Source organism: Perissodus microlepis, chromosome 23 (assembly GCF_051167445.1).
Source record: "Perissodus microlepis isolate ML-2025 ecotype Zambia chromosome 23, ASM5116744v1, whole genome shotgun sequence".
NCBI classification, from domain to species: domain Eukaryota; kingdom Metazoa; phylum Chordata; class Actinopteri; order Cichliformes; family Cichlidae; genus Perissodus; species Perissodus microlepis.
This window is the reverse complement of record NC_140482.1, coordinates 2,303,620-2,330,002: the sequence shown is the minus strand read 5'-3', so window position 1 is coordinate 2,330,002 and position 26,383 is coordinate 2,303,620. Positions and strand designations below refer to the sequence as shown.

At 43.4% G+C, this 26,383-nt stretch overlaps 1 protein-coding gene across 5 annotated transcripts in view; it reads left to right on the top strand.

The window, feature by feature from the left end:
- The first annotated feature begins 9,436 nt into the window (after nucleotides 1-9,436).
- Nucleotides 9,437-26,383, top strand: part of LOC146360715 (diacylglycerol kinase zeta-like) — a 76,744-nt gene continuing 59,797 nt past the window's right edge. Inside the window, exons 1-4 of one of the 5 annotated variants that reach the window (XM_084920424.1) lie at nucleotides 9,437-10,089; nucleotides 17,733-18,908; nucleotides 24,373-24,481; nucleotides 24,902-24,997. In XM_084920424.1, coding sequence (XP_084776550.1) covers nucleotides 17,950-18,908; nucleotides 24,373-24,481; nucleotides 24,902-24,997 — 1,164 coding nt within the window. In that variant the 5' untranslated portion in view covers nucleotides 9,437-10,089; nucleotides 17,733-17,949. The remainder of the gene's footprint in view (nucleotides 10,090-17,732; nucleotides 18,909-24,372; nucleotides 24,482-24,901; nucleotides 24,998-26,383) is intronic. The other 4 variants (XM_084920423.1, XM_084920426.1, XM_084920427.1 and 1 more) reach the window with 4 other exon arrangements.

The following is a 26,383-nucleotide window of genomic DNA, read 5'->3' as shown; positions in this document are numbered from 1 at the left end:
TTTCCCTAAACCCTGATCGTGTAGCACTTCGATCTGTACAAGGAGAAGCGAATCAGCTTTTGAGTGTAGCTAGGAAGCCACAGATGGATATTTTAGAGGAACACTTCTATAACTCCAAAAGTGTGGGTTAGGCTTTGGCTGGTGGTCTCACCAGCTGGAGTCCTTATCACTGAGTGGTGATTATGACGGCCTGTCACCTGATCCATCCGTCTCTGTCTCAACATGTCAGCTCTAAGAATTCTTCTGACAGAATTTCAGCTTTTCTTTTAAAGACCCGCACGGAGCAGCCGACAGCAGCTTGGTGTCCGTATTTCAGCAGTCCGTAGATACTCACACTGTTCCTGATGTTTGTTATCATTCCTGCTCCAAAGAATCATCCAGCTGATTTTAATGACCAGTATCACATACAACTGTTGTGATGCTTTGGTTTCATGGGTACTGAAACTGCAGATTAAATCCACTACGGTTTGCCTACAGGCAGGGAAGAGGTGCAGCTGATGCTATAAACAGCACGATGCACTTGGCTTTCAAACACTGAACACCTCACAGCTCATGCTTGGCTGTTTTCTATTGATTTCTAGCTCTGCGTGTCATACGATCCAGCCTTTAGTTTGAATTCAGCAGCTATAAGGACTAAGCGTCCATCCTGAGTTAAGTGGCATCATGTTTTTTAAACAAACAGAACAGAACTTGATGGATTAAAGCCAATAAAACTTAGAACTGCCAATGTCTAAACAAGCAGCTACGGGATGGCTGCAGCTCAGGTGGAAGAGCAGGTCAGCTACTCACTGGAAGGTTGGTGGTTCGATCCCAGGCATGCCAAATATCCTTGGGTAAGATACTAACCCCATGTTGCTCTCTGATGCATCCATCGAAGTGTGAATGTGTATAAATGTTAGATACTGAGCACTTAACAACCTAGAAAACGTGCTTGTGTGAATGAATTAGTTGTATAAAGCGCTTTGAGTGCTCAGAGTAGAAAAGCGCTATATAAGAATCATTCCAGTTCATACATGAAGGATGTGCCTTTAACAAGAAAGAGGATATAACCATTTCCCATTTTGAAATATCCTTTCTGTTCAGTCTGTATGTGTCCCCTAACATACATGACCTGTGGGTAGCACATTTTGTCTAATCCTGCTCAGTAGCCAGAGGCTCAAGTATCTGTAAGCTTGATAAACTGTGTGAGAACTGCAGATGAAGGAGGAAAAACACAAGAATGATTTTCACTCCTGGCTAAAGATTGCTGGGAGCGAATAATCCATAAGTGTTTTTTTATGTACATAAACACATAAAATGTTGTGTTGTAGTTATCATATCTTTCTCTGATTTCACTGATGTTGCTCTTCATGTATCTGTCATCAATTACACACTGACGAACACACTGGGAAGTGAAAAGCGGCCTATCAGACTGAAGTTCTCTTTCTATGCTGAAGGAAATAGTTTATGTGCCTTTTATCAACTGAAATTAAGCCTAGTTAACATCAGTTTGCTCATGTGTAAGGACACATGCATTTATTAAAACTTTGTGGACACGTGATACAAACAAGCTGACATCGGAGCCAAACACTTGACAAGCATGCATTCAAATATTTTATCTGCATTAGCCAGGAAGTAGATGGTTTTCATTCCATGGATATAAACGCCGTGGGCTGATCTGACAGGTCTGTGCTGTTGGGACACGCTGTGATGACTCTGACAACAATAAATGCTGTCATGGGTCAGCTGCATTATACTGGAATGGGATGTTTTTGCAGAGAGCAATAACTCATCACAATTTTGTTACCATTCCTCCTCATTTCTGTCATGATTACTTTGCTACATTCAACAAGGAAAGAACTAGTTAGCATTAGCTATCAGTCTGCACGCCCTCATACAGAAAGTAGGTCAATCAATGTCTCTGATCAGTACTGTCCCCCACAATGGACAGAAGATCACTTAAAACTAAACTCTATCATCTGACTGAAAGTAAGAAAAGTATGACTAATCAAGCCAATCAGCAGTGGATCAGGCCCCATGAGGTCTGTTCAACACTGTCGCTCTGTGACAACACCAACAATAAGACATGGAGCTGACAGTCAGTAGGAAGATGGTGCAGATCTATACTCGTGACTCATCAGCGTCTCACATCACGCTGAATACTTAGTGTAACTCTAATTCTGGGAACTCACGTGTTATTACAATACAGCTGTATGCAAGGTGTGCATAGGTGTAGTGAAGTGTGGCTACATGCAAAATGAAAATATCTCAGTCTTGTATAAAGAGCTTAACAGTTTTATTGCAGATCAAACCTCTAACTGTGCAATCAGTTACCTGCTCCAGTGCAATATGTCCCAGCATATAATTTGTTAAAACAAACAAGCTTCACAATGAAATGCTTTTCCTTAAATATGTAGTTATGGTGACCGTGTTGGCTTAAAGAGAATCAAAGTTGTGACATTTGACTGGTCCAGTGTCCTGGGTGTGACCTTTAAATGGGATGGGTCCACAGTCCACTCTGCATGCAGCAGCAGTTTTCAATTCAATGTTATTTATACAGCGACAAATCAGAAAAACAGCCTTCTCAAGGTGCTTTATATTGTAAGGTAGACCCTACAATAATACATACAGAGAAAACCCCAACAATCATATGACCCCCTATGAGCAGCACTTTGGTGACAGTGGGAAGGAAAAACTCCCTTTTAACAGGAAGAAACCTCCAGCAGAACCAGGCTCAGGGAGGGGCGGGGCCATCTGCTGTGATTGGTTAGGGAGAGAGAAGGAAGACAGGATAAAGACATGCTACTTCCAAACACCCACAGCTTCCTTCCACAGACCAAATACATGCTCCAGTTCACAACAGCTGCCACTCACAGAGCTTCACACTGTAAGATAAATAGCCTACAATATTAGACACTCAGTTTAATGGCAATAATAACAACTAGTGACAACATTCACTGTTGTCGAAATGGTAAATGGCCTGTATTTGTATAGCGCTTTACACTACATTCAGTCATCCACACATTCACACACACATTCACACACACATTCACACACACACTCACACACTGGTGGTCGAAGTCTTCAGACCAGTGCAGAATTTTCAAATCTGTAAACAGAACCAGGATCAGCTGGCTCTGCCTTCACTGCTGCAGCAAAGCGGCATTTACAGAGTGCTTCTCTAATCTTACATAGACAGTCTTCATTTTCATATAGCACCGTATTCTATACACCTAATGTATTTGTTCTGTGGAAAGAAGCTGGAGTACCCAGAGGAAAGCTATGCTTGAGGAGAGTTAAACCAGGAACCTTCTTCCTGTGAGGGCACAGTGCTAACCACTGCACCATGTTGTCCTAATTGAAAACCCATGTTGCTGCACACGTATTACTGTAACTGAAACATACATTGACACATAAGTGAAACATTTGCTTATAATAGTATAAGCAGAAGAGTCAGGACTGAGCATGTCCCAGTGATCGATTACTCTGGACTGTGTGTGTTTATGAACAAACGGAACAAATGAACTGTGAACACAACACTTTTCCACTGTGTTATCAGTTGTCAGTGTCCCTCTGACTCCGTAAATATCATCTATAGAGAAGAAATGAGATGAACGGGCTGTATAGAGTTATGGTTACGATTCAGAACCTGAGCCCTTCTTTACATAGAAACACAGAAAATGGGTCAGCTGTGGGTGTTTGGAAGTTAAAAGGATTTCTCTGAATTGTGTGTCATGCTGCTGAGTGGCTTTTTATTTGTCATGGAAATACGGAGTGGGCGAAGGACAAGAGAGAACAGTGAAATAGAAAGGAGAAGAGCAGGTGTGTGTGTGTATCTATATATATAATATATCAATATGTGTGTGTATACACAAGCATTGTGAATGCTGCCTGGATGCTAATTCACACGTCCTCCGCTTGTTGCATGCAGACCAGTTCTTGTAAAAAGTATCACAAAATGAAATTTAGAATTCATTGCAAAATGTTTGCACAGAACAATCCTGGTCTAGTGTGGCGTGGACTCTAAATGATCAGCTGTTCATTGTCAGAGTTCAGGGTTGGGCAAAAGCTGCGAATATGTCCGCTTTTCACAGTAATTCTTCTCCACATTTAATTCTGCGCTCACTCACGAATTCTGACTGTCTCACTTTGTTTGAGGCAGACACCAAGGTGCACGTGTTGTGTAAGAGGCAGTGGACATGTGATAAGTGAGGTATTAATATTTGCTTATTAGCCTAAAAATGTGAACGGCATTTCTGATCAGATGCCTTAAAGCTGTGTTCGTTTTCACATCGATCGAGCGGTGAGATTATGGTGTGGACGTGATCCTAACCAACCACCACGTGAGAGCGAAACGGCCCGTAGTGACGTGCGGTCTGTCGTCTCAATGTGGGAAGGTGCAAAGCTCTGTACAAGCTAGCAACACACCGTGAAATGAACGTTAACTCCCCGCGTCCAGAACCAGAACACGGCACCTTCTTCCTCTATTTACCTTTGTGGCTCCCGCCCCAGATACTTCTGGCCAATGAGCGGACTGAATATTCTCACGTGGTTTGTAGACACGCCTTTTTGTTTGCTTGAAATTTTGTCTGTGAAAAGAAACGAAAACCACGGAAAACGCTACAAGTTTACAAAATCAAGAACGGATTCAGACCACAGTAAACCCACTACCGGCGTGAAAACGCCCCGACGAGACAGTGAAATCTGAAAAATTGAGATTTTTCCCTCCCGCGTATTAAACCTGTCAATGAGCTGATGTTAGAAAGTGTAAACCTATAAAACGGATGCAGCAGATAAGAAGCAGGAGTCACAGCCTCTTCGGTGATGGTGTAGCTTGTATTAGTGTTGCAACCTCCGAGCACTGCTGAAACCACAGTAACGACTGTCTGGTAATCCCGGGTTAAAGAAACTAATCTAAAACAAATATAGCAGAAAGTAAAATCCTGTCATGGACCGAGTGGCTGTCCGTTACACAGCACCCTCATGTGGGCATTTACAGCAGGGCAGAGACAACGGCTGATCAGTGTCGCTAAAGTCTGTGCGTGAATGTGTTTCAGTGAGGCTGAAGTATAGAGCCAACGCAAATGTTCAAGGTAGACTCACAGCAGGCTGCGTGCGCAAACTGATCAACCTGGTTTATAGTAATGACCTGCAGAGAGAGCGAAGTGTATGGGCTCAAAATGTGGTCATAAATATTTTGTACTTGTAAATCAGGATTTGTATGTGTAAAAAAAATTTGTGTGTGCGTAAAAAAGATTTGTATGTGTAAAAAAGATTTGTATGTGTAAAAAAGATTTGTGTGTGGACTTAGCCAAAAAAAAACCCCTGCAAGTTACAAGTACGAATTTTGACCCTATTTTTCTTCCTTTCATCTGATTGGTCAATGTCACGTCAATCACAAATGTAACAATCCAATCAGAGAACAGATGGGTTTGGCTGTCGGAGGGGCACTTTTTTGAACTGCAGGTCCTTGAAGGGTAATACAGTTTGAAGCTGGAGGATCTCTATATAAATATCCGATAGCAGCTAGGTCCGCTAACTTTCAGCAGCTGTTGAAAGGATAAAGTTGTGCTATATCAGTGGTTAGAAATACCATTATTACTTTAGGATTAGTTTAACACAAAGTCAGGGCTGACCCGGGACCATTGCTGTGAGTCACAGTGCGCAGCATAAAAGTCCTTTCACATGGGACGCAGGATGTGCTGCTAATGCTAACTGCTAACTAAAAGCAAAGGATCCAGAATTTGTTGCGCTGGCTGCTGGGCTCTGTGGGTTTTTGCAGCAGCTCTACCTGTACTAGATGCACCTGCTCCTTGTCTTTTCTATCTCTGACTTTATGTCCTCTACAAGAGTTTCTGTTTTTTTTGCTAGTTCTTCAAATGTTCAATAAAAACATCTATGCTAATTCATAACGAAGAAAGCTTTGTAATGAAGACTGTCATTTCCAAAACACTGCCCACCCCCACCCCGCGGTCCGCAGCGCTGTTGAAAAGGCTGTGGAAGTCCCTATATTAAACACGTCGACCTGTGACATAAAAATCACCAAACTCGGACGACCACAGACTGTTTTCCTTTGTGGTGATGAAGGAAAACGCTGGGTTGGCATGTAAAAGGGCATTTATTCCCTTCAAAGACCTGCAGTTCAAAAAAAGCTCCCCTCCGACAGCCAAACCCATCTGTTCTCTGATTGGATTGTTACATTTGTGATTGACGTGACATTGACCAATCAGATGAAAGGAAGAAAAATAGGGTCAAAATTCGTACTTGTAACTTGCAGGGTTTTTTTTGGCTAAGTCCACACACAAATCTTTTTTACACATACAAATCTTTTTTACGCACACACAAATCTTTTTTACACATACAAATCTTTTTTACGCACACACAAATCTTTTTTACACATACAAATCTTTTTTACACACACACAAATCTTTTTTACACATACAAATCTTTTTTACGCACACACAAATCTTTTTTACACATACAAATCTTTTTTACACACACACAAATTTTTTTTACACATACAAATTTTTTTTACACACGCACAAATCTTTTTTACACATACAAATCTTTTTTACGCACACACAAATCTTTTTTACACATACAAATCTTTTTTACACATACAAATCTTTTTTACGCACACACAAATCTTTTTTACGCACACACAAATCTTTTTTACGCACACACAAATCTTTTTTACACATACAAATCTTTTTTACACATACAAACCTTTTTTTACACACACACAAATCTTTTTTACACATACAAATCTTTTTTACACATACAAATCTTTTTTACACACACACAAATTTTTTTTACACATACAAATTTTTTTTACACACGCACAAATCTTTTTTACACATACAAATCTTTTTTACGCACACACAAATCTTTTTTACACATACAAATCTTTTTTACGCACACACAAATTTTTTTTACACATACACATCTTTTTTACACACACACAAATTTTTTTTACACATACAAAACCGATTTACAAGTACAAAATATTGAGCCCATAGGAAGTGCGATGGAGCTGCAGTGCAGCAGAGAACAACTCAACAGTCAATTTGAAAAATCTCTCACCAACAAACTTTTTACACTTTCTTTCTTTCTTTCTTTTTTTCTTGTGTGTGTATAAAATGTATGTATAGTGAACAGCAGCATTAATTCATTTAAAGACATTCAGTCAGGCACGTGACAAGGCAACTCACGCCGAGGCCCTGATTGTTTTCATTATCCACTTCCTGGGTTTAGCCGGCCGAGTAGTACTACACAGGATCAGTGTGTGTTTACCAAACTGCGCGTGCAGCAGTTTGCTACAGTAGTTATAGTGTTTGCGCACGCGCGTCAGTATCCACGTTACATGAAGTGTCATTAAACTCAACACGAATCCAAAAGGAGGAGGCGAAGAAGACTGAGTGTAAACTTTGAAGAAGAAGAAGAGGAGAGGAAGAAGTGTGGAGGGTGAGATGCAGAGTGAGTGGCTGTGAGCTGCTGCTGCTTACTGCAGGCGTACATGTGGACGGCTGGGAAGGATTAACTCTCCCTCAAGACGCACTAATCCGTCTGTAGACTCACACACACACCTTGTCTCTCTTGTGAACGACCTTTGGCTTGTGGATTATTGACTTTGTAGCTTCTGCTGGGTAGCCATGTTTGAAGTCCTTGACCAGCTCGTAAGTGTTGATTATTATTCAGGCTAACAGTAGTTGAACTGCACTTTAAGGCTTTACTAGAGTTGTGTTCGTTACATCACAATTCTTTAGACACTTTAGTAACAGGTAACTTTTGTCATTACTGCTAGAACTCTTTTAGTGTATGGGTCACTGTAACTGAGGCACAATACATTTAGTTGAGCTGTGCTTAGAGTAGTGTTCTTAAGTAACTGCAGGAGAACCATGTAGTGTCTTGTGTAAGGACACACTTCAGTTACTGACATGTTGTGATTGCTCGTGTGGTCCTTTAATGATATCTCTGTGGACACAATGTACACTCACTCTCTGTCTCGTGATTTCAGGTCATATCTCACATCTGTATAAGTTGAGTGAAGCTGGTGTCATTGAGAGGTAGAGTGTAAAGGACTTGCAGGCAGGAGGAATAATTAAAGTGGTCCTGTGGGAGTTCCTTTGTAACACAGGAGCTGGACTGAAGTCATAAGTGGACTCGTCTTTAACGTCATGCTTTTCAAAGACTACCCAGAAATCCAGGAGCGTTGCAGGTCGTTCTAACACAATGTGAGATCACAGGACCTGAACAGACTCTCTCATGGATTCGGAACCGGGAGCAGGTACAGATCTGGAGCACGAGACTGACCCGGAGGCCTGCAGTGGTGAGCTTGAAGAAACCAGTGTGGACACAAACGCAGAAGGGGAAGGAACGTGGTTACAAAATGTTAAAGTAGATGATGGAGACTGCAACTCTGCATCCTCATCCAGTTCCTCTTTGCCTTCTTCCTTTGCCCCCGGCCCATCCTTGTTGCCTCTTTTCTGTGTGGAGGAAGAGGAGATCCACAGTGGCTGCTCCAAGTCCTTCACTGGATTCAAGCTGTTCACCAGGAGGTAAGGCTGAAAGAGCGACAACAAGACCTTAAGAGAGAGTTGCACTTTGTTGGTGTAACATCTGTTAATGACCAGTAGGTGGAGCTATTGCCTTCTGTGCTTCATATAAGAGACCTTGGCGAGGCCAGATATGCCTGAAACATGCTCAGAGGCAACACACACACAGGCTGTAAGTCTCTGCACTGTTATTTCCTGCTCACGCTGGCACTCACAGCAGGATTGTTTGTGTGCAAATGTGCATCTGTGTCTGTGTGTATAACCTTGCCAGTGGTTTACTAGTGATCCTGTGGACTGGGAACACAATTCCCACGGCAACGGGGGCTGTAGTTGTCAGGTCAACAGAAATAAAGATGACAGCTGTGCTTCCAGCTTAGTTAGAAAGTGTCAGTGTTAGTGAGTCACTGACCGTGGTGTGCAACTAGTGGGTGATTTGGGTTGCTGTGTGTGTGAATAGACTAAATAATCTACATGTTAAATGATGACACTGATTATGAAGATGAACCTGGCATCAACGTGTAGACATTACGTTGTAGCTTGTTTTGAGCAGCCACCTGTGCTACATGGTGACGAGTACCTGAAGGACCACGAGGGCCCGAAATATTCCCACTTTAAAGGTAAAACCACAGCAAGCTTTATCCAATGTGCTGGAGTTATTGTGGAAAAACAAACCAAAAAAGCAGGGCTCAGGTTGGAACCTTTTCACGTCTAGCTGGTGTTAAATAGTCTGACCCGTCGGGACACCAGTCCCCTCCCAAACGTCCAGTTTACAGCCTGTAGTTAAAAGAAGGCAGGATGCTGCACAGCGATAAACGTGGCCCCGTCCACCTTTGTTGCTGTCATCACATTCATAATGACCTCACTGTCACGTGGTTGGTTTTAAGTTAAATATTGAACATGTTTTCTGTAGTGAATCAAATCAAAGTTTAGGACTTTCTGATTTTTGTTTGTATTTAACACGGCATCCCGGCTGGAATCGGGGATGTATTTTTAGGTCTGATGGTTATCTGAACTGCTCACTGTTCAGTGCTCTTGATTGTTCCCTCCTGCGCTGGTGTAAAGATGTCCTTTGCAGCTCTAAGTCATAGACTTTGTGTTTGAGTGGGTGCTTTGTGTTTCGTCTGTCCTCACTTTACACCTACTCTGAATAGCTCGGTGTGCCTTTGAAAGACTGTGGTGTCATAATCACTCGCTGTGTGTTACTTCAATTTCCTCTTTCTCACAGAGGCTGGTTGTATGTATGTGTCTGTGTGTCTGCGTGCGTGTGTGTGTCAGTGTGTGAGCATTTATCAAACAGCTCTGCACTCGGCTTGTCAAGGAAATACAGTAGTTATTTTAGTCCTCTCTCAGGCTCTCCGTGTCTCGGGGCCACGCCCACTCTCTCTTCCTCTTAGCACACGCCCCTAACCCCCCTATGTGCACACACACACACACACACACACACTTCCCTCCCCTCTGTTCCTAATAGCCGTCACCGTACACCAGGGTTTAGTCTAAGCTCGACAAATAAGAGGCGTGGACTCACGGATGGATAGTTTTCTGCTTTCTTTGACAGGTTGGCTTTTAATTTCTCCTTTTGATTTTTAAATATTTGTTAGGTTAAAAAGTTTGCTACATGCTAACTTAAGATGAAGTCAGTGTTGAGTTGACTGAGCATTATTTCCACACAGTCTTAACAATAATAATAATGTCTCAGCTGGAGGGTTTGATAGTGAAAGAAAGTGTTGAACATGAGGCTGAATCCACTCACACTGAGTCTGTGTTCTTGCAGGCTGATGCAGTGCTGTGTTCTTCCTTGTTCTTGTTACTTCAAACAGAGAGCAGAACAGTAATGATGAGTCTAGCAGGAATACAGGGGCACTTGTAAGATGAGCTGACATCTTTGCACAGCTGTAGGTTTTGCTCATATAAAGGGTGTAGACTCCAGTGTAGCAGGAGGCCACAGTCGCTGTCCTGTAACAAGTGTGTGTGTGTGTGTGTGTGTGGAAGATCTGTGACATTTTCTCGGAGTTGAAGAATTTGCAGGAACATCCAGTGCTGCGGTGCATGTATGACAGTAGGAGGCTACACACAGTGGACGACAGGCAGCGTAGCTCTGACAGGAACTCCATTGTTTACAGGATTTTGTACTTTAGAACAGTCAGAAACTCTGAAAAGTTTTCTCCTTTTTGGATGTCTGTTTCAAGTAATTTTGGTCCGTATTCGATTAATATTAATCTGTCCACAGTGGAGTGACGAGTTTATTGCAGACTGTGCAGCACTCTGTGTTTTAGCTTCTTCAGCTTCAGTGCCTCCATCTCAGTATCACACAGCTAGAACATCTGTCCAGAGGCAAGCAGCACATAGACTTTCTGTGCCCCACAGAGTCCAAGCGACGAAGGGGCGTAACTGTCCGAGTGTTGTGGGGGAAGTGCAATCGGAACCAAAAGAAGATTTTATTCAGCAATTGAAAATAAAACGACAAACTTGTCACTCGTCAAGTGGATCAAAGCCACCTTCCTTGACACATAAATATCCTGTCAGCTGTGTGCAGCTGCACCAGCTCCACACAGAGTGGGTGGTACCCAGGTCAGGGGCAGGAGCAGCTCTGCGCGTCTCCTCACACCCTGAAACTGAAGTGTGTGAGTGCTGTTCTACATGTAATGTGCATTTCTGAGCCAAAGGCCAGCATGCTGTGGAAATTAGCTGCTCCCTTTGGATTGTGACTCTTGTATCGTCATTGCAATGAAAGCATCAGTCATGTCAGATGGAACCAGAAGAGAGACTAGAACTGAAAGGTTGATGTAGTGTCTGTAGTTTGCCTTCAGATGACACTGTGACACGTCCTCTTACTGCCCTGCTGTTGAAATGCTTGTGATTAGAGGTATGTTAGCACCATTACTTACGCACGTCTACTTGTGTGTTTGTTAGTGTGATTTTAGTGACTTTGCCTCGCTGTGGTTTAGATTAGAAGCGTGTCTCTGTTTTGCCTGACAATGGTGCAGAGTGGTAATAAGAGCAGGGCGCAGCTACCAGAGAGAGTGACAATGTCAGAAAAGGAGGTTTGACAGACAGAGAGAGAGTCAGTGTATCAGCTCTGTGGACTGTTGTTCCTGTATTATTAGACATCCCTCGAAGCCAACATCATCAGTCCAACATAAACATCTCAGCCTGACTGTTTTGCTGCTCTGGATCCTGAATGTCTTCCCAGTGCACTGTGAAGGTTTCCTGTGGTTGGTTTAGTCCCGCCCCCCCCACCAGGCTTTGGGTGCATGTGAGGGTGGGGCCAGAGAGGCAGAGGTTATTTGCATTCATTTGAGAAAATAAGGAAACATCTTTGCTAGCTGTCTCTCTTTGTTGTTGTTGCCATTATTATTATTATTGCTATTATTAATTTTGACTCTGTTTCCAGGAAATGTTTTCCCAGTAACTCGGTGTGTAGGTGTTGTTTTGCACCACTGCAGATCAAAACTTTGGGATCAATAAAGACGAACCTGTCTGTGCTTCTGTGGGAAAAGTCTGATCTGTGCATCAGAACATGAGGGGGGCTGGCGACTGGTCTGAGGCCAGACTTTAAAAATGAACTGTAAGGAGGCCTTTACATGCACTTTACATATAACCACTTAATCAACCACGTCACATTCCAGTCAGTGTTTCATCAGTGCCGGACTGTGCGCTGCTGTTCAGCTGTGTAATACACGGTGAGCGTTGCAGTGACGGCAGGATGTGGCACTGTTCTTGCTGGATGCAGCTGGATGGCTGAAGAACTTTGTGAGCTGCCTTGCAGTCAGTATCTGTGGTTGTATATGGATGTGAGGCAGATCCACATGTGTTCCACCTGTTTCACCTGGAACTACACATCTGTAGTTCCAGGTGAAACAAAGGAAGCACTTCCTGCTGCACATGTACATTGATGCAGTTTTATAAACGGATTGTTTTTGCAAGCATCATATTAAGAACACGAGCTATAGTTAAATTACAGTTCTTGTAGTCTTGTGTTTGACCGTCTCTTTAAATCAGAAATTGCTCTTCAGTGATGGAAAAACGCAGATCGTGGTGCAAAGCAAACAAGCCTGAAGCGGCAGAAATGACTGGAAGTCCTACCTGTGGTTCATCTGATGGCTCAGGTGGCGTGCAGAGCGTGACGGCGTTCTGAAGTTACCTTTACTTTGTCGCAGGCATAAGTGCACTCATTGCACTTTGTTTTTTCTTCACATAAAGTCTGGAAGGCATTTATTAAGGTCAATGTTACATATTGTAAAATTCAGCCATTGGTCTGACAAACGTTAGTCTCAGTTATTGCTGCATTTCTGTTTGTTTGTAACAAATGTTACAAACAAACAACATTTTGAGAACGTTCTTGTTACTTTTGGTGAGACATTACAGTAAGTTATTGTTTCCCGTCACTGCACGCCTTCAAAGATGAAACCAGTTTAAACAGTAACACATGACAGAGTCCTATTGGTGTATTAATCACCAGGATGTTGATTCAGACGCTGCCTGCAGTGGAGGTAGAAGAAACAGGCTGAGGTAAATCTACCATCATAGCTCACTGGGGCAGCAGGCGACCATATGCTTTACAGTATGGCTGAGAGCGGCCGGCCCAGGTTCGAATCCGACCTGCGGCCCTCCCCGTCAGTCTTCACTGTTTCTATCAAATAAAGCCAGAAAAGACCCCAAAAATCTGCCATCAGTATGTAAAATAATCTGATTGCTATGTGTGACAGCTGCAAAGCCCCTCTAATAATGAAGTGTTGGTGTATAGAGGTGATTGCCACATAGCTCTGAGGCGTTGTTTCACTCCAATAGAGGAAAACCACATTTATCTAGAGCACTCTTTGTGTGCTTGCATTGCAGACCACTGCTTTTCATGCAAATATTTAAGCCAACAGATCAGAGCTCTGCAACGTCTCACACCCTTTGGCACACTTACGGACTAAAAATCTTTATTTTTTGGTGAAGTGTAAAAATAGTTTCCTAAAGTAGCTGCTCATTGTAAAGATGCTTTCAATGCAGACCTGTTCTTAGTGGCCTCTTCCCTTGTACCTCAGGCATTTATACCACCAGACCATGCCACAGACTGACAGCGCTGCACACATCATTTATTGCACTGCTTAGTGAGAGCGGTACATCTTGAAATGTCAAGGCTAGCTTACCAAGATGGGATGGTGGAGCCTTATTAATGTCTCATTGTGGGTTCCACCAGCCAATAAGAAGTATTTTTAGCTGCATGCACTTAGCCAGTCAAACGATGACGTGCTGTATCAAATTCTTGGACGGAGACCACGTTTGTTTCCTGTTTGCAATGACTGTTATCGTCCCATGATGATAATCATGTGAATACTTGGTCGGTTATTGAGAATCGTCTAAATCAACCCCAGCCACACTTTAAAGCAGACTTTTTGTTCTTGTGATTAATTTCACAACATTTTTCTGACACACATGGGTAATTTCATCCCACCGTGTCAGTGAGAGATGGTGAAAGAATTTGAAATGACTGTTGTTAATGGAAATGAGTGCAGAGCTCGTCCACAGTGGATGCCTCGGAGCACCACAATGTCAACATTGTATGTATGTTGAATGACACTCGAGGGAGAAGACTTAACATCCAGCTGAGCACTCTGTGACCTGCTACAGGATAACTGTCACTGAGCTGTGTCATTTAACTTGAAGAAGTAAAGTGTTGGAAAACATTTAGAGAACATGACTATTGTGTCATCTCTCTGCATCGCAGAGTCCCTCACTTGACCAGTGAAAGTTACTGGGAGTGTGCATTGGTCTGAACATCTGTATGTAAGCAGTCAAAAACCCTGCTGGTGTTCACAAGTTTGTACAGGACCACCAATACTAAAGCTGCACATACTAGTAAATTATCCCAACATGCAAAGTTGTGTTGCAGGGCATCACTTGAGCCCAGCTCCGAGCAGCAATGTGTTGACGCATGCGGCAGTGTGGCTGCGCGTACTCACGCCCAACTTCAAAGTTATTTGAGCGTTTTCCAAAGAGTCAAACTGTCTATTTTAGTGTGTTTTACATTAAAGATGGTGGACTGTGGTTGACCCCTGATGCATCCATCAGTCTGCTTTTTCCACAGCCCTGCTGATTATTCATTCAGCACAGTTAAAGTTTGGCAAGCACGCCGCGAGAGTTTTACCAGAAACACGACAATTCGATTTTTCTTCTAAGTATCAAAAGAGCCTTAAGGTTTGAAATAAAGCAGAAAAATGGTAATGGTGCTAATAACTGAAGGAACATGCACTGCAGTGAGACCGCACCTGTGACGCACAACTGTTCCAGCTGTGTGGTGTGGTTGCACGGTGTTCTGCTAAGCACCCAGTTAGTGCTGGGAACTGCAACTGCTCTGTGGGAAGCTTGGCTTTGTAGAGCGACAGCAACTGGTTTGGCTGCTTGAAAAATGCACGTTTACATTTTTAAAGATTATATAACAAAAAGTATTTGTTGACAGCTCGACTGCGGTGATGTCTGATGGGTTATTACTGAGTACTTTCATCCCATCTCTGCCTCACTTTGGCCCATTGTGGGATTAGAGCCGGAGAAAGAAGCCGTTATGTAACAGAAAACACATCGCGGAGGAAAATATTAGAACTCGATTAGAAGGAACTGTAGACGTATCCAGTCTGTTACTGTAATATAACTTGTATGTGATTCTTTTGAGCTTATCCCAGTTAAAAAACAACTGTTGTGTTGGAAACTAAGAAGTTGTAGATCAATCATCCGAGTCACATCAGGCTGCAGTAAGTCACTCTGGTTCTGATTGTGGTTACGTAACCGTAAGGATCAAAATGTGCCCACATTCAAGATTCAGAATAGAAGGAAATGTATGTCAGTGTGATGATCTCTGAACGTGATGAGTGGCAGAGCCGTTTGCTGCTGAATGTCAAGCTAATTACTGTAAGCGAACAGGGGAGGTTTCGGTGGGCTAATGAGTCTGTGATGGGACTTCCTGTGATACCCGAGGTTTCAGCTTCACGGTTCTAAACGCCTTTTTCTCGCTTTACTGTCCTCATCCGATGCGCTGCGTGATCTTCAGTTTGCTCTTATACGTTCAGTTAGTCACACCACATGTCAAATGTTCTGCCCCACTGTTATCATCTCATCTGTCGCATTGAGGTTTGTTTGTGGTGGTGTGTGCCTCGCTCTGTTTCTTGTAAATTCAGTGTTAGAAAAACGGAACTAGAACAAAAACGGTTCAAAACTGTCTTAAGTTCCATCCATCCAGTCATCTTGGCTGACTTTCATTTATAAAAAATGTTTTCTGTTATTTATTAAGACGAGAAACACAAACAAATATCTTTGTACAGTGATGGTAAATTAAAGCACAGCTTTAAGGTTTCATAGATCCGTAGTTTGCTGGTCTGGAGCATTCGGGTGTTGCTAACATGATGCCGAGGAGGAAAGACATCAGCAGTGATCTTTGATTATTATGTCCTGATATGTAATTTCATGTAATGAATTTTTTCTGGGGTTTAACTGGTTTGCCAGCTGCTGAAGCTGGAGCTTATTGCTGAGTATAATGTTCAGTGTGAGCATTAATAAACTGCTGATGGGCGAACAAAGAACAAAGCCACGGATGGTAAAATGAGTTGGTCGTTCACACCTAGTGCTTAACCGTGTTGTTCAGACGTGTGACTTAATGTGTGACTTGTACAAACTGTCTATATGCTGAGTCTCATAATCTCCTGATTAAATATCTACACTCATTTCCTGTTTGCTACCCACCAAGCCAAAGCTACGAAGCATGCTTCCTCACTTCACTTTTTCTAAGGATGAAGAGCCGTTTAAACAATCTGCCTGTTCACACCGCAGGAAGCTCCACGTAGAATAGATTTCTCTAGTTAAAAAGGAAAGAAAAAGCTGTGTTTGGTCACAGCTTCGTCTACTGATGACTTCTTTGGTCTTTTCTGGTCTTTTCTGGTCTTGCTGACTCTTGAGGATCGTATTGTTTAGACAGCGTCGACAGCCGCAGGGCCCAAATTCATATTTCAAAGACCACAGAAGATGAAGTTTATACAAATACTGAATAGCTGGCCTATGTGCCACACATCCACAGGAATCTAATTTTAACCACTCGCACACTTCAGTCAGCGGTTGGAGGTCAAATTGATGCAACATTTTTCAGTTGCTAAGTATGTGGCTATGGTCAGATTTCAGAGCTGAGCTTTGGTTTCATGCTTTGTCTCTGAGGGACGGCATAAATTGATTCTTCTCAAACTCAGCAAAATGTGGTTCCTCAAATATGTCAGGTCTTGCAGGGACGCATTCATATTCTCTACACCATGAAACACCTACAGGATGTACTTATCTCTATTTTAGAAACTACAAACGAATCAGGAACTGAAATTTATTTTAGCACTGTTATATTTACATTTGACTTCTTCTGAAGAACCACAAAGATTAGATTGACTGATCGAATGTTACGTTTATTTAGTAACTCTAACTCTAATTTGAGTGATTCTTCTGACTGGAAAGTGAAGCTGAGTGTTTTATTAAGATACGTGACACTACAGTCCACCCTGCTGTGCTGCGTCACACTACGGTCCCTGTGCTCACACATGAGCCTTTTCATTGGAAGCAGCTTCACAGCTGCAGTGAACAGTGTAGCTGCTAGTAAAGCAACTTATCAGTTAAACGTTTCAATTCAGTTTCACTTTATATTGTAAAGATCCTACAATAATGATGTGACCCTGTATGAGCTTTAGTTTATATTTATGATACAGTAGATCTTAGTAGGTCTGTGTGTGTGTGTGTGTGTGTACCTGTTTAGATGTCTTTGTGGGGACCAAAATCCCGGTCCTCACAAGTTTGAGACTCAAAATGTGGTTTTAGTGTCACGGTTATGGTTAGGCATTCATTTTTTTAAGGTTAGGGTGAGCGGCTAGGGAAAGCATTATGTCAATGAGATGTTCCCACGAGGATATGAATACACACCCGTGTGTGTGTGTGTGTGTGTGTGTGTGTGTGTGTGGGGGGGGGGTGTCAGATGTTTTGGTGCAGAGGTCATAATTTGATTGACTTTGAAGAAAGCAGCACTGCATCATGAAACAGCAAGTTAGATCATCACACCTGAGAACAGCTGATTCATTCTGATTTGTTTGGAGATTCTTTTAGTCGTTAACCTCAGTAAACTCCTTGGTGGGAAAATTTTTCTCTGTTGATGAGAAATGACAGATTTCTGTAACTGCCTATTTGCCTCTGCAGCATTTCCAAAGGAGGGCTGGAGAGTCAGAGATGTCCAGCAGTAGCTAGACCAGCTTCGAGTGGAGGAAACCAATCTTCGGTCGCATGGATATCTGATATCTGACTGTTAACCCGCAGTCAATGAAGACAAGGAAAGGCCACTGTGTGTTCTTTACCCAACCGTATCTCATCAGATGCATCTTGAGTAGCAGTGTACTATATCGCTCTCCAAGACGAGATGGATTTGTTTTTCCAGCGACACTTTGGTCGACGTCAAAAAAGACAAAAGCATTTTGCTGCAGTGCGTCACAAATGTCCCTCTGTTCAGGCCAGTAAAGCCAGGAGGCGCTCTAGCGTCGGTCTGCCCTCTGTAGCATTAGTACAGTCCAGACGCTCCTCTGTCGGTTTGCCTCTGGTTAGCACTGACCAGCGCAGACGCCCAAGTGTTGGCCTGCTAGTGGCTAGTGGACAGAAGCGACAGTCTATCATCGAGCTTGGGCTAACAAATGCAAGTGAAGGACCAGGAAGAGGAACTGCGACAGCAGAGGGGGCCACCACGAGAGGAAGACATCGTCCCTGCTGCTCAGTCTCCTGTGCACGTCGTTCGAAAGTGAAATCTATCGAACCTCATTTACTGGGATCCTCTATGTTACTGGCAAGCGTAGTGCAGATGGGCACAGGACTGAAAAAGGAAGAAGAGGATGAAGAGGACATGGATGTCTCCCCGTGCTCCTGTTCTGAGTCAGGTGAAGAAGAAGAAAGCGATAATGAAGCTGATGAAGAAAGCTTCACCCTGGCAGCTCACAGGCACCTAACGCAGGCTGTGGTCACGGAGAACATCAAAGCCCGGCCCTTGCTCTGGCCTCCTCGCTGTCTGAGACGAAATTCCTCACACTTGCTTCCGGCAGACTCCGTGTTTCAGGACAACGAAGCAGGGTTTGGCGTCTTCGGCCGATATAATCCATTAGAGTCGAGTCACAGTACAGCGAAGTTGACGAACGCAATGTCGACTTCCGTGACCAGTCCCAGCCTTGGCCAGCCGGCTCCAGCAGGCCTGAGCTTTGATGTTGGGGCAGCTGCAGCAGATGCTACCTCATGTGGCTCCATGCTCCATAAAGGCTGTTCCTCACCACTAGATGGACCCCAGCAAAGCATTTATTACAATCCTTACCAGGATACATGGGACAACTTCCTCTCGTATGTCTCTCTCTCTCTCTCTCACACACACACACACACACACACACACACACACACACACACACACACACACACACACACACACACACACACACACACACCTGACAGAACTGATGTTTTATGTTTTGCAGACATACATTTTTTTTCCTCAGATGTTAAAAAATTACAGTGACATGTAACTAAATAATAACTAAGCAGCAGTGTATTATTGTGCTGGTTCAGTTTAATTCTATAGTCAGACTAATTTACTGGCAGCATACAGTGGTTTGCAAAAGTATTCGGCCCCCTTGAACTTTCCCACATTTTGTCACATTACAGCCACAAACATGAATCAATTTTATTGGAATTCCAGGTGAAAGACCAACACAAAGTGGTGCACACGTGAGAAGTGGAACGAAAATCAGACATGATTCCAAACATTTTTTACAAATAAATAACTGCAAAGTGGGGTGTGCGTAATTATTCAGCCCCCTGAGTCAATACTTTGTAGAACCAGCTTTTGCTGCAGTTCCAGCTGCCAGTCTTTTAGGGTCTGTCTCTACCAGCTTTGCACATCTACAGACTGAAATCTTTGCCCATTCTTCTTTGAAACAGCTCCAGCTCAGTCAGATTAAATGGACAGCGTTTGTGAACAGCAGTTTTCAGATCTTGCCACAGATTCTCGATTGGATTTAGATCTGGACTTTGACTGGGCCGTTCTAACACATGGATGTGTTTTGTTTTAAACCATCCCATTGTTGCCCTGGCTTTATGTTTAGGGTCGTCGTCCTGCTGGAAGGTGAACCTCCGCCCCAGTCTCAAGTCTTTTGCAGACTCCAAGAGGTTTTCTTCCAAGACTGCCCTGTATTTGACTCCATCCATCTTCCCATCAACTCTGACCAGCTTCCCTGTCCCTGCTGAAGAGAAGCCCCCCCAGAGCATGATGCTGCCACCACCATATCTGACAGTGGGGATGGTGTGTTCAGAGTGATGAGCAGTGTTAGTTTTCCACACATAGCGTTTTGCATTTTGGTCTCATCTGACCAGAGCAGCTTCTTCCACATGTTTGCTGTGTCCCCCACATGGCTTGTGGCAAACTGCAAACGGGACTTCTTATGGTTTTCTGTTAACAATGGCTTTCTTCTTGCCACTCTTCCATAAAGGCCAACTTTGTGCAGTGCACCACTAATAGTTGTCCTATGGACAGATTCCCCCACCTGAGCTGTAGATCTCTGCAGCTCGTGCAGAGTCACCGTGGGCCTCTTGGCTGCATTTCTGATCAGCGCTCTCCTTGTTCGGCCTGTGAGTTTAGGTGGACGGCCTTGTCTTGGTAGGTTTACAGTTGTGCCATACTCCTTCCATTTCTGAATGATGGCTTGAACAGTGCTCCGTGGGATGTTCAAGGCTTGGGAAATCTTTTTGTAGCCTAAGCCTGCTTTAAATTTCTCAGTAACTTTATCCCTGACCTGTCTGGTGTGTTCTTTGGACTTCATGGTGTTGTTGCTCCCAATATTCTCTTAGACAACCTCTGAGGCCGTCACAGAGCAGCTGTATTTGTACTGACATTAGATTACACACAGGTGCACTCTGTTTAGTCATTAGCACTCATCAGGCAACATCTATGTGCAACTGACTGCACTCAGACCAAAGGGGCTGAATAATTACGCACATCCCACTTTGCAGTTATTTATTTGTAAAAAATGTTTGGAATCATGTATGATTTTTTGTTCCACTTCTCACGTGTGCACCACTTTGTGTTGGTCTTTCACCTGGAATTCCAATAAAACTGATTCATGTTTGTGGCTGTAATGTGACAAAATGTGGGAAAGTTCAAGGGGGCCGGATACTTTTCAAAGCCACTGTAGATCATTTTTCTGCTTAATGCGAGACACAGTGTTTCTTTGAAGATAGCTGAGCAGACCAATCGGCTTAAAGACACCTCGTAATGTAACAGAGAGAGCTATGACCTTTAGCTCTACACTAATGAATATTTGAATGTCAGTGATCACATGACACTGGCGTTACCGTTGCAGGATCTGAGGGCTGATCTATGCTGCTGTGTTTTTCACTGGCAACTCAAATCAAACTTTGAGCTACTTGGTGAGATGAAGACTGGAGGTTAGAGCAGCTGACTAGCAAAGCGCGAGTAGCTGGTTCGAGACCCTGAACAATGCTGGCGTTTCCTTTCTGAGATACCCGACAGAAATAAGAATGAGAAACCACTTGACTTCACTATTGTTACAAATACCTGCTTCAGTCTTCTTGTGGCAGCTGTGAGAACAACGTCTGCACAGTTATCACACACACAGGCTAATTCTCTCAAACCCTCACAGTAAAGTTTGTGTTCCCTGAAACAAAGTGCAGCTTCTTCACTAAACGTCTCGCCTTCTGCTTCGCGTACAAATATAATCTAAGAAAAAGAGCTTTCTTTCAGGCTGCCGTGCTTCATAAAGCACTAAATAAAACTGAGCTGCATATTGAATATTAAAGAAGTCTGTGGAAATGTTGAAATGACACCATAACATAGAGCTGTGGGAATGTTTATATCACACACAGCAGCGTGTTCAAAGCCCTGCAGTCAAAAAAGATGCAAATTAGGGAAAATGTCTGATGGTTTTAGCAGAAGTAACGTCCATTTCTACCAACCGACCCTTCATGATGATCCGTCACTACATATCAAACGTGGTCAAACACTTGGGAAGTCACAGCAGTATGTTTGTGTGTGTCTGTGGCACGTTCAGAATGTGTGCAGTGAGCTGCAGGCAGAAATGCTAAGTATTGTCGTGGAGGGCACCCTGTTTGGATGGGTGTTGGTGATGAATGATGCTTTAATACAACCTCTTTTTAATAGCCTGTGATAAATGTCTAAAACAGTGCACCGTATTTTAATACTCATGTTTACAGCTGTCAGAAAAATGACAAATGCTACACAATTTTGTGGCAAAACATAGATGTGAGTGTGATATGAAGTAAGGAAGGGTTAAGGTAACAGGCGGCGCACCATCATGCCTGTTAGGGGGGGCGGGATTTTTTGAAATCCCTGCTAGTTATTTTGCTCTGTGGCTGCTTTTGACATTTTTCTGATGATTATGAGCAACGCCTGTTTTCTACTAAGCTGCCTGTTATCTCAGTGTTCATCGTGATTAACAGGCAGTCAGCAGTGTGGAGGAGCTGCCTCTGAGAAGCCTGGCTGGGCAGCTGAAGCTTCTGCTACGTGTAGTTGTTGGTTAGACTTCAGTTATGCTCTGATGTGTGGTGCTGTACATCTGCCCAAACTGGGACGCTTACATGACTTCTTGTTACCAGTAACACATAACATGCAGTCACCAGCACAGCCGTAACTGCCCACACATGCTGTACGTGCGCTGTGTTACACCCACGCACCACTGTGTCAGCCAGAATCACAGCAGTTTGAAATGTGCAGAGCAGCTTCTGACTCCCACGTAGCTCGTGGTTTATGCAAATAAATAATAAACATTTCTTTTCCAAATGTGAATGACTTTGAATAGTCAATGTCTTCATATTTATTGAAAATGAAAAGGGAAAAATGTGCAAATAAGAAAGACCCAAACTCCCCACGCTGCTGTGCAACCTTCATCGACCTTCTTTGCTTCTTTGTGTTAGTGTGTCTGGTGTTTTCCACAAACAGATTGGTACCCTGAAACAAACACAATTAATGGTAAAAGGTATCAAAAACATGACTGAATCGTGAGCAGGGCTGTCTGAAGATATGTTGGGCTCCCGTCTGTACATGACATCATTTATGACGATTTGAAAACGCGTCCCGTCAGAGACTTTGCATCGAAGACTCCACAGACTGTGAATGGGGAGTCTGAAGACTCTGTGTTGCTTTGAGGCCATTTGGCAGAAATCTGTAATTCCCACAATAATAACAGTCACATTTCCTGAATCCTAACAAAAATACCTACGTTCCGATGTATGATATGTGTAGGGTAGGGTGAAAATTGAGCGAGGAAGACGAATTTGGTCAGACGTGAAGAACAGATACAGAAAACTAGAGTGGTGCGCTCTAGCTGAGCTGCATAGCAACCATAGCGACGCATGTATTTTCTGAAAAATCTTCACGGTGTCACTGAAAACTTGAACAGGGATTTTACGAAAACGGTAAGAGACACGAAACAGCTGAATTATTTGGTAGTAGCCCAATAATTTGAGTGCATTTTAAAGTTGGAGTGGTGTTTGTACGTGAAAGTGTGAGGAAGGAGTTGAGCTAGAAAAGAAGCAAGTTTGAGTGCAATTTGGGATGTTTTCCATTCATTTCAATAGGAGAAAAAACTCATAAAAAGCTTAATATTTTAAAATGTGTAAAAGTAATAAATACCAACAGATATAGCCATCAAGCAGAAATAGCAGAATATTTTAAAATTGAACCATGAAAGTAGCACAGAAACTGTGGAAGTGGTTTAACAGCAGAAAACAGGAGTGACTTGAAGATTAGGAACTCAATAGTTGTCCAGATGTATTCTATTACAGCGGTCCCCAACCTTTTTTGCGCCACGGACCGGTTTATGCCCGACATTATTTTCACGGACCGGCCTTTAAGGTGTCGCGGATAAATACAACAAAATAAAACTAGTACCGGTACCGAAAAAAAGAAGATTTATTCATAACACACGTGAAAAGACCCAGGGAAACCGAGTAAACGATAAAAACAATAACAAAATAACGCCGAAAACCGATAAAAACCCTGAAAACTATACATTTCACACCTGAGCCTCAACTCTCGCGGCCCGGTACCAAACGACTCACGGACCGGTACCGGTCCGAGGCCCGGGGGTTGGGGACCGCTGTTCTAAGACACTTCTTCAGCTGAGAGTCAGAGAGGAGAAACGCACAGTTTTACTTGCAGCAAGAGCAGCCACAGAGCGCTCGCACGGAGTGAGGGCTCAGGGACTCGCACTCTGCCCTGGTCTTTATACATCAGTACGTGTTTGTTCCTTACATTGGAATGTGGATGTTCATATGTGTGTGTGTGTGTGTGTGTGTGTGCGTGTGTGGGGTCAGAGTGTGACCCCATAAAGACTCCCCTAAACGTGCTGGTCTGGAAGTCCAGCATTTCATCTAAACAAAAGGCACGTAGCCTAAAACTGACATAGTTACGTTTATCCTACCACAAAACAATAAGAGAAGCTACGACCTCTCCCATGCTCCCAGGGTGTGAATGCCAGAGCACTCTGGAATGCACACACAGTCTTGTAGTGAACAACAGCCTAAGTCATCAAAAGGTCAACATGCAGTATTCTACCACATGCAAACTTATATCACTAAAAGCTTATACTGACTACTAAGTACAATTTTCCATTGACAATAGTGTAAATGCCTCAGCATTCACACGACTGCTTGCACGCGTGCGTGCGTGCATAGACCTCCACATATGTTCCTGTCACCTTTTGTTACATTGACGACTTTGCTTTTTCTCTGTTTTCTCGGACGCTGACAGTTTTCCTGGTCTTTGTGTTTCCAGAAAAGCCATAGCCAAGTCCGGTCTGCACCATCTTCCCTGTCAGCCCAGCACATCCTCTCTGACCAGGACCGACCCAGAAGCAAACATCTCCAGCACTGTGGACTGGACTGTGAGTGTGACGGAGACGTACAGGGTCGGCTCTTTATGCCATGTCAGACTGCTCAGCAGAACTGCTGGATTATCAGGAGAGGGAAAGCTACGGCTTTCATATGCTTAGGAATCAGGAAAGCATTACAGTGGGTCTTCAGTCCATCTTGTGTCTGCCAATGAGAAGCATACTAGACTGAATCATACTGTATGAAATATTAACATTTGGGTATGGGTTTTTTTTTCCTGCTAGCTGATCGTGGTTCACTCACAGTATTTTTCACAGTGATTTGAAATGTCTTCTGTCAAACACTGTGCACATTTCATCAGTGAGCTGATATTTCAGATCTTTCATTGACGGTCCGTAGGTACCGCAGCTCTTCTTTCGGCTTCTGTCCTTTTCTTATCTCGTCTTTGTCTCTCTCCATATTTGTCTCTGTAGGAGGTAGCTGTGTATGGAGATCATATCTGGTTTGAAACAAACGTGTCTGGAGACTACTGCTATGTGGGAGAACAGCACTGTATTGCCAGATTACTGGTTAGTATCTGCCTGTGTGTATCCAGCCCGGCCCGGGTTCTGTGCAGCCGCCTGCACTCACACTGCTCGTTGTTCTGTTTGGGGTAGAGTGTGATTTATACATGGCTCCAGGTTTTTCTTTACTGTGTTACACTGAATGTTTATACAGTCGCATGCTTCCACGTGCACCTGCTCAATGTCTGCTGCTTTCTACAAGTTCTTGCATTAACATCAACAACTAAGCAACCGACTTATGGAGAACACGCATAATAATCTGGAGGAGATCAGTGTGAAAGTGCAGCATCTTCTTGCACAGTGTGTACTGGCTGCTCAGCAAACATACTGTTAAGTTTTCTTTGCAACAGCTTTAAACAAATGACAAGTTACTGGAAGCAGCAAGAAGCAGAATTTAGACTGGTCAACCCTTCCAGCTTCTGTGGATGCAGTGAAACAGCTATGAGCACCACCAGTTAGCAGGAGTGCATCACACTCCCAGTCCCAATTAGGGATGGGTATCGTTTAGGTTTTATCCGATACCGGTGCCAAATCGGTACTTTTGAAACGGTGCCGGTGCTTAAAGAATAGAGAACACAAACTTTGTTCAAAAACCTCTCATGTTTTTATTTTTAGCGGTCTCTTTTTTTCTGCAAAATGATAAGCACCGTCCAGCCCCACGCACGGGGCGATCCGTGCTAACTCGCTAAGGGAGATTTACCACACCCACAGTAGATGTGCTCGGTGTGAGGTCTGGCAGCAAGCTATCAAATACGGTGCATTTCTCGGCTTTTAAAACAACGCTACGCCAGGTGTTTCATCAGATTCGAGGTGTTACCTCCTTTGCACACTATCACAGTATCAGCTTAAAGCACTTGTTGCAGGCTGCTGAGTTTGCATCTTTTGTTGTGAAGTACAGCCAGACTTTGACCGCTTCGCCTTGGGCGTTTTTAATCTGTAATCTGCTCTAAAAGAACGTACGTACCTGGGCCCGCCTACTACCCTTGGAAAGGGCTCGAACACGTGCATCAAAGTTCTGAGATGGAGATGTGAAGGACATTTGCATTAGTGACAACAAGATCTTCCTTCAGACTAGAACAACCTAGCACACCTAGCCTATCCAAGCATGCCAGCTTTTGTCTCCAGGAGAAACCGTCCACATTGTCCGCTTGGCTTTTCCCCAATCCGTCTCGTTCTGCTCTGGATCAGTGGAGTTCTTGTGTTTCTCTGCATGTTCAGTCTTGTAATGGTAGTTTAAACACAGCAGCCTGCTCTCCACAAACTAAGCACACAGCTTCACCTCTGACACTACCACATAAACACTTAAGTGCAGCTCTTATTAAAAACTTTACATTCTGCATCAGTCTCTTTTTAATGTGAGCCGTTAGCGTTCAGGGATAGCAAACTAATATC